We start from the raw sequence: 15,774 nt of genomic DNA, 5'->3' as shown, positions 1-15,774 counted from the left end.
ATCGGCAACTTACACACTGCAAAGTTTGAGGAATGTCAACTACATTACATGATGGAAACTGCATTACATGATTGATCGTTTTTTTACTTGAGCGTTTTTTGTCTCGAGCCTTTGATAGCGTTCACAAACACAAGTGCTCGACACGTGCACTAGAGAGGTTTATGCTTGTCTAGCCTTTTTCACTCAAATAGTTACAATAAATGTCTTTGTACTCGTTTAAAATAGAGTTGCTGGTATCTTTTAATCCCCTCACACAAGCGTTCTTCAACTATTCAGTGTGCACGTGCAAAGTGCCTTCAGTCTATATTGTTCTTTGCGGTTAGAAAAACTGTGCTGCACGCGTACACTATGTGCGTTCTCTGCTGATGATTACAGTGTCACGTGCACTATATGCCTTCCAGTGCTTCCCACACATAGACTTTACATGGGTGGGCCGCCCAGGTATAATAATGGCTGCCCAATTATATTTGGAGACATATTTTTGCTTTTATTATTTTTATCCTCTTATACTTTTATATCCATCCAAGATAATGAAACCATCCACGATCGATTAACTAGTCATTTCATACCTTGTTGTTATGTGTGCATCAGAACTGTTTATTCCCGCTAACATTCCCACGGGTGCTGCAAGTTGCAAAGTCACAAGGCGGCGCTGTTGCGCATTCTACAAGCTCGCGCAACAGCGCTTCAGACTGGTTCAAAGTGATTCTCAATCAATGAAAAGCGCAGATTTATGCCAAGCGATTGCTAATGAACTCAAGCTGATGAATTATTACAATGTTAACTTTATGACCTTAATATAAAATGTTTCATATGGTTGTAAGTATCTGAAGGATCAGCCTGCAATAGTACAGACATTTCAAGAATCCCAGTGTATTTCGGGCTTGTTTATAATTAAAAGTCACACGCTAAGTTTTTTCTTTTAGGTATTATTGATATTTTGGTTACACAATAAATTGTAGTTAATTCATAATAAATTATTGTAGTCACCCCCACCGGAAGAAAAGACTAAGAACATTATTTGACACACATATTATTCATTATATAAATTTTACAAGTAAAATCTGTGTCCCATTCACTGAGAGAGACACTATATGACAGCAAGGAGAACATAGGAAAAGGAGAAACATTTAAATGCTGTAATTTTGCATAGTTTACAATGCATAATAATGCATAATATTAGTATTTAATTAAATGTAATAGTATGCTATGTAATTAAAATTAAATAATTGAATAAAAATAATGTTAAAAATCACACGTTATTTGTTTGTCACATGTAGTAGACCATTTTTGTGCCATGGGTAATAGGAGAATTTTTCACCCGGCTACCACTGCAAGTATATTTCAAACCTGTGGGAAGCACTGCCTACCTTAGTGTACATGTAAAATAGAATGAATTAATATTCACAGTAATTTTGAATGCAAATTATAATAAAAAAACATTTATTTGTAGCATGATGCGGGCCACAAATTTAATGCTGACGGGCCGATATGGCCTGCAGGCCGCCTGTTGAGTACCCCTGATTTGAAGAATCCAGGAAAAAACAACAAAAAAAAAACAGTGATTTGAAGAACCTCTAAAGAACCCCCACAAAAAAGGCTAAAATAGTATTTAAAGGTGCCATCGAATTGAAAATTGAATTTATCTTGGCATAGTTGAATAACAAGAGTTCAGTACATGGAAATGACATACAGTGAGTCTCAAACTCCATTGTTTCCTCCTTCTTATATAAATCTCATTTGTTTAAAAGACCTCCGAAGAACAGGCGAATCTCAACATAACACAGACTGTTACGTAACAGTCGGGGTGTACGCCCCCAATATTTGCATATGCCAGCCCATGTTCCCAACTTTATGAAAGGCATTAGACAAGGGCAGCCAGTATTAACGTCTGGATGTGCAAAGCTGAATCATCAGACTAGGTAAGCAAGCAAGGACAATATCTAAAAATGACAGATGGAGCAATAATAACTGACATGATCCATGATATCGTGATATTTTTAGTGATATTTGTAAATTGTCTTTCTAAATGTTTCGTTAGCATGTTGCTAATGTACTGTTAAATGTGGTTAAAGTTACCATCGTTTATTACTGTATTCACGGAGACAAGAGCTGTCGCTATTTTCATTTTTAAACACTTGCAGTCTGTATAATGCATAAACACAACTTCATTCTTTATAAATCTCTCCAACAGTGTAGCATTAGCCGTTAGCCACAGAGCACTATCAAACTCATTCAGAATCAAATGTAAACATCCAAATAAACACTGTACTTACGAGATTAGACATGCTGCATGATGAACACTTTGTAAAGATCCATTTTGAGGGTTATATTAGCTGTGTAAACTTTGTTTATGCAATGATAGAGTCGAGAGCTCTGGGGGGGGGGCGGAGAGCGCGAGCAATTAAAGAATCGACGCATTTCTAATTATGCCCCAAAATAGGCAGTTAAAAAAAAATATTTAAAAAATATCTATGGGGTATTTTGAGCTGAAACTTCACAGACACATTCAGGGGACACCTTAGACTTATATTACATCTTGTAAAAAAACGTTCGATGGCACCTTTAATAAGAAGAGGGTCAGTGCTTTTTGGAGATTTTTTTTTACAAAATTTAAATTTAAGATGAAAGGATTTTTACCTCTAATTGACAAACTCATAATTCAATAGATATTTTTGTGGTATTTTCTAATATTTTTCCTTACCTGTCATAACACAATAAAGCAACAAAGCAACATGACTTGTATTTTGGTTGTATTTTGTACACCATTATTGTTCTGTGGAGACTTTGTTATTTTATCTGTCATTTTAGGTCTCCGATATACAGCTCGAAGTAGTCAGGAAGTCATTCAGGGTTTTCTTTGTTTTCCTGATGATGGTCCTCATTTGGCACTGGAACACTTGTGTTCAGTACTTCCTATCTGTAATGGAAGAGTTTCCCCTAGACTGCTGGGTTGTACAAGAGAAAATTGTGGTATGTCTCATTTTTTATTGGTTATTCAGGCATTTATTGACATGATGTGTTCAACATGTCTTCCTTTTTTCTGTTACATTTTGCAGAATAAATCGATCGGGGAAAAATACTCCTATGCTTCCTTCAGAGCTTTCTCTCAAATGGCCTGGAGATCAACTGAATCAATTTACACACCAAGACGTATGCCGCACAGCATTCTTTCAACATTAATCCATTTTAAGAATATATAATCTATCTAATAATCAGTCTTTGGTGCAGAAAATGTTTTTCCTAAAAACACTTTAATCAGTGGCGTTTGCCAGCATCACTTTTACTTTTTCAAAACCTGTGAATCTATTATCAATCTATTAAGTGCTGTTACTTTTGAGTGATCATACATCTGATTTCCATCTGCCAAATGAAAGAAAAAAAGCATTGCACCCAAGCATTGTGGCATCAGGTTTTGCATTTTCTTCAAATACCAGAAGTATTGAAGAAAATAAATAAATAAATAAATAATAAAAAAAATTTATTTACCTTGAGCTAAAGTGATTCCCTTTTGTTTTTTAGGTGTGGATGAACGGTGGATAGCTCTTGTTAGTATGGTGACTGGATATATAATGTGTTTTGCATTTATTTCTTGCTTGATCAGTGCAATTGGATGCATGTCTGTGACTGGCAATGCATACAAGATAAAGGTGAAGTTTAAAGTTTAAAGTTTTAAGTTAAAGCTGTTGGTTTATATTTGTTAATTTTGTTTATTCAACAAATAAATACTATGCCATGATATATGAATATTTCAGATGAACCAGCTACAATCCTCCCCAATGTTCCAAAAGCTTCCCAGAATGTTGCGCCAACGTACCACTGCCCAGTACAAGTGGCAGTGGAATAAGGAGAACATCCTTGACTTGTTGTCAAAACGCCTCAGAAAGGTTTCTAATTAAAAAATATAAGCCTAGAAAGCAAAAATCAGATAACATACACAAGTTTTGCTGCTGTTGAAGCAGGTTTACTCAAATTATTATTATTTTTTTTTAATAGAAATTTTTAATAGTGCTGTGTTTTCTGTTTCAAAGGATGTTATGGAGGAAATGTGTTTCAACCTGCTGAACAAAGGCTCCATGTTTATGAAGCTTAACAGTGAATTCACAGAAGCCATCTTGATAAAGTTGGAGAATGAGTTCTTCAATACAGGTGACATCATCATTCATCAGAATGCTGCAGCTGACCACATGTTCTTCATTGACTATGGACGGGTGCTGGTGAAGAACGAATCTTTCAGCATGGAGCTGTGTGATGGAGATCACTTTGGAGGTGATGTATAAGAAACTTACAGTTGTGTGATTCAGCTCTTGTGTAGAGTAACCGCATAAAGCCTGGCCCCACATTAGCAGCCAGAGATGTTCAAGGGGGTGGGCCTTCATAAAACTTTATGAAAACTGAGTATGAAAACGTTATGCCAAATTATCAAGAAAAAATATAGCGCGGCAGTTTCAAGTTCAAAGTTTTAAAACAGCAAACAACAACCTATAAAAACCACAAATTTCCACTTCTTTCAACTTAAAAACTTATGTTCTTTTGCTGTTTTAAATTGAGTATAATATTGGCGATACAAGTCATTTCAACTTAAATTACATTAAAACTGATTTAAAAATCAAGTTGAATCTCACAACTCATATAACTAAAAGAAAGCTGAAATTGCTTTAATTTTTTTTGAGTTAAAGTAAAAAAAAACATATGCAAATATTGGGGGCATACATATTAATGATCCCGACTATTACGTAACAGTCGGTGTTATGTTGAGATTCGCCTGTTCTTCAGAGGTCTTTTGACCTGTTAACCTGCACCTCCGCTTTTGGAAAATCCCAAGAAATGACATACCCAAACTGCAAAATTGCACTAAAAGCATAAGTAAGGTCTCATTTGAAAGCAGACACTTTACAGTTTATTGTAAAGTCATAATTAATTATTGTCACAATGAAGAAAATAGTTAAAAATAGCTTCAAAGTTTTGAAAAGTTATTAGAAATGTATTTTTATGAAATATCTTTATGGAAATAAAAGTGAAGTTGGCCTTTTAGCAATCTAGAAATGCACTGCAGCTAAAGCCACATGTCTGACCATGTTATATTTCAAATCTGAAGATGATAAGTCTAAAACTCTGAGTTTTATTAAATGTTTTTCAAGACCATTTCATGAGACTTTATTTTGAAAAGACTCTAAAGTGCTAACTGATGTTTATTGTCGTCATCTAAGCATCTATTCAAGTGTATTATCTATATTGTTTTGTGGTGCTAACTGCCCCATTCAGTTTCAGTCTCCCCTGAACACATTCACACCTCTCCGGCCTGCTTATGGCTCTAATTATTCTTTTCTTTTGTCTATATTATAATTACTATTCAAGATTTAGGCTACGTCCACACGAAGCTGGAACTTACCCTAAACCGATCTTTTTTTTTCCTTGTCTCAAAAAATATCTGCGTCCACACGAAACCACTGAAACAACTCAAAACAATGTAGTATACATGCCAGACCATTATGTGGCGCTGTAATTCTGCCGCAGAAATGCACTTAAAGCAGCGAAGAAGACTTGGAGCATGCGCATAAACCTTGCGCACTGAATACAAACTTTAGCAAAGCTTAGAAATAACACTTTATTTTGGTTCAGTAGCTTCTGCAGCGCGAACGCAAGCATGTAGAGTCTGCTATTGCTGTTGTTGGTGCTGTTTTGTGGTGTTAGCGTGTCTGACTAGGGTCGACACGTGGGGTGATGACATCATCGTTTCAGAACATATACGGATTGCCCCGTCCACACGATAACGGCAAGACGGCGTTTTCAAATTTTTCCACTCTGGGACCTGGTTTCACCTTTCGAAAACGCCGGATCCGTGTGGACGAAACGCCTATCCTATAAAAAATTTGTGCGGTTTCACTGAAACGTGTCTCCGTGTGGACGGGGCCTTAATCCCTCATTTCTTTTACCAAACTTCTCACTTCACCTTCTTTGAAACTGTATCTATTGCCCTTCTTGAAAAAAAGAAAGAAAAAAAAAAATCAGTGAGCTGTACAATTCAAAATGATTTATTTGCATTAGCTCAGAACAGGTGCATCTCTGGGCTTGCTAGCATGTTAGCTTAGCACACCAACAAAACACGACAATTTATAAGATTAAAACCATGTTTTTACTCCAAACATACAAGTCGAGTGTTTTAAATAACCTTCTTTGATGTGATGTGGCTTCGGGTAAAAAATCAGACAGAAAATATATCATTGTATGCTATTCTGCACAATGAGAAAAGCGAGAAAAATCTCGATTATCATTGCATTATTAATATAATCTATCTATTATTAATACCAGACATGGCGTAAGGAACAAAGATAAACTACATATCGTCACAATCGTGTATTTATTACTTTCAAAAGTGTTTGCATATTTATTGATGTTTTCAGCGATCTCTGTGTTAGTTCCTGGAAGGTCACATGATATGTTTTTTTCTTCCTTGAGGCATTTGTGGACTAGTGTGCACAGAGCGCCCTCCGGCTGCAGGTATGAGTTGAAAACACATTAGTCAGTGTATACAGTGTTAATATGATGACAACAGCGCGTTTTGGGTAAACATTGAATAAATATTACTCCTCTGTATAGAAAATTGACAAAAATGTATGACAGTCCATCAATATTTCTCCAAATGTGCATGCCTTTAAGCTAAAAGCCCTGAGGGATGTTATTTTGTCGAGTTTTTTCATGGTGATCTCACAGGAGATTTTTCTCAATGGCTGAGGATGACGCTCATATTTCAATGAAAAGGTAACAACTCCGTTAGTCATATTCATAACTCCCGACGCATATTAACTAATAACGGACACCATACGATATTAAGAGCAAAATAGAGATTAAAAATTGAAGCTTGAGTCTTAGATCTTTTTAATGATGTATAGTTTGTAAAGGTAATTACATTACATTTAACAGTGAATTTGATCTAATTTAAACAAAGAAGCTTCGGTGCGTCGGCGCACCAGTAAAGGTTAACAGGTTAAACAAATGAGATTTACATAAGAAGGAGGAAACAATGGTGTTTGAGACTCACTGTATGTCATTTCCATGTACTGAACTCTTGTTATTCAACTATGCTAAGGTAAATTCAATTTTCCATTCTACGGCACCTTTAAGACCTGAAGGCTTTTTTAGAGTTTTTTTCTGAGCGACATACACAAAAGTAAAGACTCATAACTCCAAAACTGTAGCAAGGAGAGTCAAAAGGTAGGTATCATTTGATAGAACACTTTTTAAATTTTTAGAAAATATAAATTACATTTCATTTGGACATTTTCATGCTGAGAAACTGCTGATAAAACACAAAAAATATATCTAATTTTTTAAATAATTTTTCTTTTTTTTTTACGTGACATGGAATAACTCAGGAAGGCAATAAGATCGGAGAAAATTTGCTATTCATTTTTTCGCAGCTAGATGGCGCCCACGGGCAGTAAACTCCGGTTTAGAGGCACTTCTCAGCACGTGTTAGGAGTTTTTCAAAATGATTAGATGCATTAAAAAGCTGAGTTTCTAAGCTTTAAAATGATATCTATTTTGTGTTATTCCACGTTGGAAAACAAACATGGATGGTTCAGGGAACATTGGATACACACTGCATACCGGAAAAATGAGAGACATGTTTTTAGCCAAGTATGTTACATCATTCCATGAGTAATATCTTGCGATCAGTGCAATATATTATGGTTTTATGGTTTCATGGTTTCATTTTAATCGTGAGAATCTGCTTTAAATAATGATGTGCCATTTTCTATTATCTGTGCATTTTTCATGAAGTCATGAGCACGTGAAATCTACATATTTTTATTCAGTTAGCGGCTGTGCTGTTTTTGTTGTAAACGCATTTTTGCTTTGCCATTTTTTAAAGATGATGATACACGGGGCAACTTTTTGAGCAATGTTGCAGAGAAATGTTGCTTGGGCACTTTCCCACTGAGAACGAGTAACAAATTTATATCTAGATTCGTTAGATCGGTCGTGGGCAAATTTTGAGATCCTCCAATCAGAATGTTAGCAGCCGATCACGTGATTGGTTCGGAGATTTCAGAAAAAAATTCAAACAAGATGGCGGCCTCTCAGCGGCAGTGGAGCGGAGAAAAGGGGTGTGAACTTATATCTTTTTATGCTAGTAAGTTGTCATGCGTCAACCCAAAACAAGGAATTTACCTCATATAATGCTTAAAATAGCAACAACTGTCCAATGTAATGCGTGTAAACTGTAATTAAGCCATTGAATGTTTTCAGTTAAATATTAAAAAGACAATCCGCCTTTTGCCGAACTCGCTCTTCTCCCTTTTCCTATCAAAAATCAGATCGGAAAAGCATTTATTTTTAATTAAAATGAAGAAAATATTTGAAAAGTTGAAATAAAGTGCCTAACAAGTGTTTATAATAAAGTATTTATTGGGTTGGCAATAGATTTGCTCCTCTCTGATTAGTTGCTGCCAACTGTCCGTTGCCCTAATTAGTTGCCCTGTGTCTCATCAGGTTGCCAGTTGACTGCAAAATTGCCCAGCAACATTGCTCAAAAAGTTGCCCCGTGTATCATCACCTTAAGGGTGTACTCTCACTAGGCGCTCTGACCCTTGACCCTCATAGCCCGGTTCGTTTGACAAGTGTGAGCGCTCCGTTCCGTGCCCTGGCGCGGTTCGTTTCCCTGTCCCACTTGGAAGAGTTGGGCCAGAGACCTCCTTGAAGTTGGCACCCCATAAAACAAAATAATCCCCAAAACTATGTCATTTGTTTGTGCTACGTTTGTGCTGATTTGTGCCGCAAAAACGAACGTTTGTGCTGGTTTGGTGTTTGAGATATTGAGCATTATTTTTTTGGTCGTGTGACGTCATTCTCCACCCCATGTCATTCAAATCGCTTCAAACCGGTGCCATTTGTTTGTGCTCGATTTGTGCTGGTTTGTGCCGTTAAAACAAACACTGTAACTGTTTTCCTTTCACAGATATAACAAATATAATTAGGGAGCTGTGACGTCACTCTCCAGCCCACTTCATCTAAATCGCACGAAACCGGCGTCGTTCATTTGTGCTTGATTTGTGCCGGTAAAACAAAAATTGTAACTAAGACCTCTTCTTAAATATAACGAAAAATGTTTTATGAACAGTTATGTAACTCTCCACCCCATGCCATCCAAATTGCTCCAAACCAGTATTCGTTTGTGTTCGATTTGTGCCAGTTTGTGCAGTTAAAAGAATCTCTAAATGATGACTTTTAGATAGGCGTGAAGTTGGCCGCCCAACCAACGCAAAACGTCGGCAAAATAGTCTCAATCGTTTGTGCCGTAAAAATTTTTGTTTGTGCTGCTTTGTTTTTTTAGATATTAAAAGAATATTTATTTGTCATTCTGAGGTCACCCAGCCCCCCCACATGCTCCAAATTCACAGGAAATAGTCTCAATTGTTTGTGCTTCATTTATGCTGGTTTGTGCCGGTAAAAGTTTAGTTTGTGCTGGTTTCGATTTTAAAATATTAGACTTTGAATTATAGGCGATGACGTCACACAGCCCCCCACATGCTCCAATTTCGCCCCTTAATAGTCTTGGTTGTTTGTGCTTTGTTTGTGCAGGTAAAATTTTCGTTTGTGCTGCTTTGTTTTTTAACATATCAAAATAACTTGTATAGGTCATTCTCAAGTCACTCAGCCCGCACATGCTCCAAATTTGGCCAAAAAAGTCTTGTTTGTTTGTGCTTCGTTTGTGCTGGTTTGTGCAGGTAAAAGATTCATTTGTGCTGCTTTGGTTTTTAAAATATTAAAATAACTTTTATAGGTCATTCTCAGGTCACTCAGCCGCCCACATGCTCCAAATTTGGCCCAAAAAAGTCTTGTTTGTTTGTGCTTCATTTGTGCTGTTTTGTGCAGGTGAAAGTTTCGTTTGTGCTGCTTAGGTTTTTAAAATATAAGACACTGAATTATAGGCAATGACCTTACCAGCCTGAATGAAGAATCAGAAATAGCCTATAGGCTATTTTAAGCCTTAAAGGTTAAAGAAATGTTTACTTTTAGCTTACTAACTTTACACTTGTTTGTAAAAATATTTAGCCAAAAAACGAAAAAAGATTGAATAAAAAACATCGGACTCTTTTCTCTCATAATATGTACAAAAAACACACACACACACACACACACACACACAAAAAACATCAAGAAAAACTGTTTCATATTTCAAAGAAATATGGAATCATCATAGAAAATAGGCCTACTAGCTACTCCTGGTACACAAATCAACATTGTTAAAAAGGTTTATATAATATTCAGTGTTTCCTAAAGGATAATTGATCATGATTACATAATTAATTGATGATAATTTCTTATTTGTTTTTTCATTTTGGTTTTGCAAAGAAATAATGAAATAAGAACAATATTGGATTGGGGTCCAGGTCTGTGTACCTGGTAGGCTGATTTGATTTTTTACTTAAAAAGAAATAAAGAGAAATAAGAAAGCATTTGATTTTTTTTTTGTTTTGTTTTGTGTAAGAAACTGAAAAATTAAAAATCAAGCTAAGTTTTTCGTAATTTTATTCATGGGTAAGAAAATGTGATTATTCTTTAATATTTGTTTCGCATGAGTGGCGCCCTGAAACACCGTTCAACTTGTAATGTCTTGCATGTCCCATCACGCAGTTCATTTGATGTAGGCTACTGCTCTGCATTTTAGTTGCAGTTTTTCTAATTGGTTGTTTCATATATTTCTTGCCAATGTACATCTGGTGCAGAGCACAACAACACACTTCTCTTGTCTGCGGAGGCGCCGGCGTGATCCCTTCCATTGTTTTCTGATATTTTGGCTTTTTCCAATGAAACACAAATTATGTTATTATTTATAATAAAAAAAAAATTATTCTAATAACGAGTGAAACATGTTGCATAATTAAGTTTTTCTTAGGCCTATTAAGAATAAAATAAATAGAAATAAATAAAAAAATTCCTCAATGTTGTTTGACCACATAAATCTAAAATGAGTATTTTAGGGGCCACCCAAACATTCGAAACAAATTTTAAAGCATAAACTATTTTAAGTGTTACCCATAAACCAAAAATACAAAAAAAACCTCTTAAAGCTCATTTTTCAGTTTCTTATATACAAAAAAAAAAGGAAAAAAAGTTATTTGTCTTTGTTTATTATCAGGTAAAATCAAATTAAATGAATGACTTTATTTGTTTTTTCGATTTGGTTTAGTAGACAATGAAATAAGTTGTTGTTTTTCTCGACGTAGGCTAATTAATTGAAGGAATTACACGGACTGATGCTGCACAACTTTACGTTTCTGACACTGAAAATGAGGAAAGCAAACAGAGACTCAATTTGAAATCACATTGCTCCTACTATTTCTGTTAAATGTATAGGCTTTGGTATAGCTATAATATAATATATTAATTTTGACCGCGAAGAGCACAAGTGTGACTCCCAAACTAGGAGGGTTAATATTTTAAAAACCGAAGCAGCACAAACGAAACTTTTGGCACCAGCACAAATGAAGCACAAACAAATGAGACTATTTTGGGCGAATTGATTGGGTTTTTTCATAATTTTTTTTTTAAAAAAGGTAATCAATAACAGGGATTCTTTTAACGGCACAAACCGGCACAAATCAAGCACAAACGAACAATACCAGTTTGGAGCAATTTGGATGGCATGGGGTGGAGAGTTACATAACTGTTCATAAAACATTTAACGGCATAAACCGGCACAAATCGAGCACAAACGAATGACGCCGATTTCGTGCGATTTAGACAAAGTGGGGTGGAGAGTGACGTCACAGCTCCCGAATTATATTTGTTATATCTGTGGGAGGAAAACAGGTACAGTGTTTGTTTTAATGGCACAAACCAGCACAAATCGAGCACAACCTAATGGCACCTGTTTGAAGCGATTTGGAAGACATGAGGTGGAGAATGATGTCACATGACCAAAAAAATAATGTTCAATATCTCAAAGACCAACCCAGCACAAATGTATGACATAGTTTTGAGGATTATTTCGTTTTATGGGGTGCCAACTTCACGGAGGTGGGCCAGAGCACAGTTTGGTTGGGCTCGAGCACGGTTCACATGCAGTGTGAGCGCTAAGCCTGCCTGAGCACGGAACTAGAGCCCTGCGCGGGACTGATTTCTTAAACCCACACCCACCCACTCCCGCTGAATGTCTGACCAGGACCGCCCGCTCCCGCAACCTGCGTGTTCCACTCCCACCTGCGCCCACATACTTTCTCTCAGAGCTTGTGAAAAATGTAGGCTTACACAAATACTCAGACTAAATTCGTTCAAGTTAACATCCAGAATAACAGACTTTAAACATGATTGCGTTTAAATGAGATGAAGTAGCCGCTAAACCAAAGGACCAAATGTGATAAAAACATTGGGTATTTTTTTTTTTTTATTAGCGTTATAAATCATTAACCGTTAAAACAAAACCACAACTAGCGGCACCACAAGTTTTAAATGCAGGCTACTGCATACACACTCACTGAACGATTAACTAAACAAACAGTCTAAGTAAATAACCCAAAGCACAATAAGAATCAACTTTAACTTATTAAATAAACACATAGGACTTAGAATATATACTTTAAACAAATTAAATACAAAACGAAAGAAATAAAATAAAAGAATACCTCAAAAAATCTCAGATTTTACATTCACAATAGTTTGCTTAACAGGCTATTGCAAAAAAGAAACATAATACTAATAAATAAAAATAATGTAGCCTACTTAAACAATTTGATCACTGAGCCTTGCACTGCTTACTCCATATTACTATGAAGGAAAAGTATATTGCTGACTGACTGTCCCGTCTTTCTTCCAATATCCACCCTCACATGAATGACGGTGCACTAGATGCAAGAATGCTCAAAATAAAACGCGCAAATTTTGAGAATTGTTTCCCGATGTCTGACTTGTCTTGCTTTGCTTTTGTCAAGTAAACAGCCGCTTTAATTTTCTTCTCAACTTCATGTGTTGACTCCATTTCTACACGCCAAATCCCACCATTCCCTGTGGGTCTCCCGCAAAATTTTCTGATCGCTCACTCCCGTCTGCAGCAAAGGTAAAACAGCCTGCTCCCACGAGATTTGCAGCCCTCTACACGGAACAGCTACTACTTTTGTGTGTGCTACTGTCATCGTTACAACGGCAAACATCTTTATTACTTCTCTGATAGTACACTTATCAATTCATGTAATTAATTTGAGTGTATTTGGGTTTATAACGGGTCTGCTTCTCACCTTTTGATGAACAGGAATTGTACTTTGCGAGTAAAGCTGCAAATTCCTCCATTAATGTCAGCTGCCTTTGTAAGAGAAAATCACTGTGCGGCATAAATGATAAATCTATTAGGCAGTATCTTAGCGAAAGTGCATTTCTTCCCGTTTTCTTCCATGCAAAAAGTTGCATCGTTTATGACGTAAGCGTGCTCCGGCTCGGAGCGTTAAGGGCAATGTGAGTGCAGGCCAGCGGGGGAGTGGGGAGGGGGGACAATCGCGCTCGGGCTCGGTTCAAGGCAACCGTGCCTAGTGTGAGCAAACTCTAATTCAACTCCACAAATGCACAAATCACTATTATGAGTTTTACAGCCTTGTGTCGTAAAGATAACATTGTGGATGGGACTAACTGAATATTTGACGTTTCATTTTGACAAGCGTATGATATGCACTCAAAAGAGAGAGGGAAAACTAGGAAATCGCCTGCAGTTGACAATGGAAACTTGCGTTTAATCATTCTTTTAACTAAATAAATAATTATATTGTGATTGAGTGGAATAGAAAGTAAAAAACAAAAAAAAAACAGCATTTTTCTGAAATATCATTATGTATCTCATCATATCAGATTACAGAGCTTGCCAGATCAAGAAAGTATTTTCCAGTTTTGTGTGCAGTATTGATCAGATGGTCAGCCAGATAATCTTTGCTGTGAAACTCCAATGTGTTTCAAACAACCAGCCTCATACTCACCATTTTAAGAAGTTTTGTGTTTCTGCAGAGATCAGCTTCCTATTTGGTGGAAGGCAGTTGGCTACGGTTTCTGCTCTGACCACCTGCAGCCTTTTCTCCCTGTCATTAGAAGATTTTCAGGAGATTGAGAAAGAGTTCCCACATGTTGTGAACGAACTGAGGGCAGCAGCTCAACAGCTTAAAAATGATCTAGAAAGTAAGTCTCACATTATAAGTTGCTTTGATATACATGATAGAATCTTGATTTCCGTAATGTTACATGTTTACAAGTGAAACAGTTTTCATAGAGAAAGTGAGTAGGATGTGACTTATCAAAAAAAACAGTCTAATAACATGCACTGATGAATCATTCACAAGATCAAAATGTTCCAGATTTGCTTCATTAATCTGTATCTGTGATGTCATAATGATTTTAAGACTTGTTTGTTTATTGAAGGTGGTGGGCTGTGTCTCCAAGTTACATCAACTTCGAGCAGTGTGTGAGAAGACAGACTAACGTGTAGTGTTTTAGCTTTTCATTTAATATCTTGAATAAGATTATTTTATTTAAAAAAAATTCAAACTTGGTGTTTATAGTTTTAGATGTTTAAGGTGCTGCAATTAATAATTTTATTTGAATAATTATTAATTTACTTGACAAAACGTATATCAATGCAATTTTCAATACAATAAAGTATATGTATAAAGTTACATATTATCTGTATTGTTACACTACTGAACTCCCAAAAATAAATAAATAAATAAATAAAAACCCACTGTCAATAAAAATCTTGGAGCTAAGATCTTTTTGCACTATTTACATTTTTTGACGGTAATTAATATGAGGTTGAGATTTGCTACAGTAGAACTGTATGACTATGTAACCGTCTCCGGGTGAGGCTGGATATATGTATGGTAGTTGTTTAATTCATTAATAATAATAATTTAATTCGTAATATGATGATATCAAGCATTATGACACCAGTGAGGTTTTGTTAAAGGGTTAGTTCATCCAAAAATGACAATAATGTCATTTATTACTCACCTTCATGTCGTTCTACACCCGAAAGACCTATGTTCATCTTCGGAACATACATTAAAGGGGTGGTTCAGTGGTTTTTTGTAGGCTGGATTGTGTGGGCGCAGTTTAACATGTCTTAATGCTTCTTTTTTTTTGAAAATGCTGTATTTTTCATATATTTTACCTTTATTCTACACCTCTGTTTCCACTGTCATTCGAACGGCTTGTATGACTTCCTGCTTCTATGAAGCCACTCCCTCCGAAATACGCACTGTGCTCAGATTGGTTAGCGGGTTGGTAGCTGGCCCAGTGTATTGTGATTCGCTGAAGCGTCCGGAAACGCCACGCCCTTTACCATTCGTTGTTACACGCTTAGGTGGAAATGTAAATAATGGCGTCTATATTGCTGTATAAAATTGAGCCCGAATCAGACCCAGATGAAGAGGGTCAAAAAGAACCTCTGCAATCACGGCAAAATAGTGTTGCTCTTTTTTTACGTCCTTGATGCAACCAAAAATAGCAACAGAACTATATGTTTAATAGACATGTACAAACAATAAAACGTACTTACAGTTTGAAGCCCATAAACAGCAGCTTCTGCTTTTAAAGTGGGAACTTCATCTTTCAGTAAAAGCCTTTGTGTAGATTCTGGAAGCTGTCTTCCACGGCGCATCCAGTGTAGACAATATCACAGATTATAATGGGTTCTATATCTTTTGACGCGACGCTCGCGTCCGGTGTACACAACTCTTCCGCTTTCATTATGCGTGCGACATGGCCTCGTCCACTTTGTTTTGTGTTCACGGG

At 36.3% G+C, this 15,774-nt stretch overlaps 1 protein-coding gene across 2 annotated transcripts in view; it reads left to right on the top strand.

Annotated features, from left to right (window-relative positions):
- LOC125254560 (potassium/sodium hyperpolarization-activated cyclic nucleotide-gated channel 1) overlaps window positions 1–14,657 on the top strand; it is a 36,278-nt gene extending 21,621 nt beyond the window's left edge. For both annotated transcript variants that reach the window (XM_048169217.1, XM_048169218.1), the window contains exons 5-11: window positions 2,812–2,973; window positions 3,060–3,153; window positions 3,523–3,650; window positions 3,756–3,887; window positions 4,032–4,269; window positions 13,996–14,163; window positions 14,404–14,657. In XM_048169217.1, coding sequence (XP_048025174.1) covers window positions 2,812–2,973; window positions 3,060–3,153; window positions 3,523–3,650; window positions 3,756–3,887; window positions 4,032–4,269; window positions 13,996–14,163; window positions 14,404–14,450 — 969 coding nt within the window. In that variant the 3' untranslated portion in view covers window positions 14,451–14,657. The remainder of the gene's footprint in view (window positions 1–2,811; window positions 2,974–3,059; window positions 3,154–3,522; window positions 3,651–3,755; window positions 3,888–4,031; window positions 4,270–13,995; window positions 14,164–14,403) is intronic.
- Window positions 14,658–15,774: the final 1,117 nt, after the last annotated feature.

The sequence above is a fragment of the Megalobrama amblycephala genome, linkage group LG19 (genome assembly GCF_018812025.1).
Source record: "Megalobrama amblycephala isolate DHTTF-2021 linkage group LG19, ASM1881202v1, whole genome shotgun sequence".
NCBI lineage: Eukaryota > Metazoa > Chordata > Actinopteri > Cypriniformes > Xenocyprididae > Megalobrama > Megalobrama amblycephala.
Note: the sequence above shows the minus strand (reverse complement) of the source record. Positions and strands in the feature narration are given on the sequence as shown.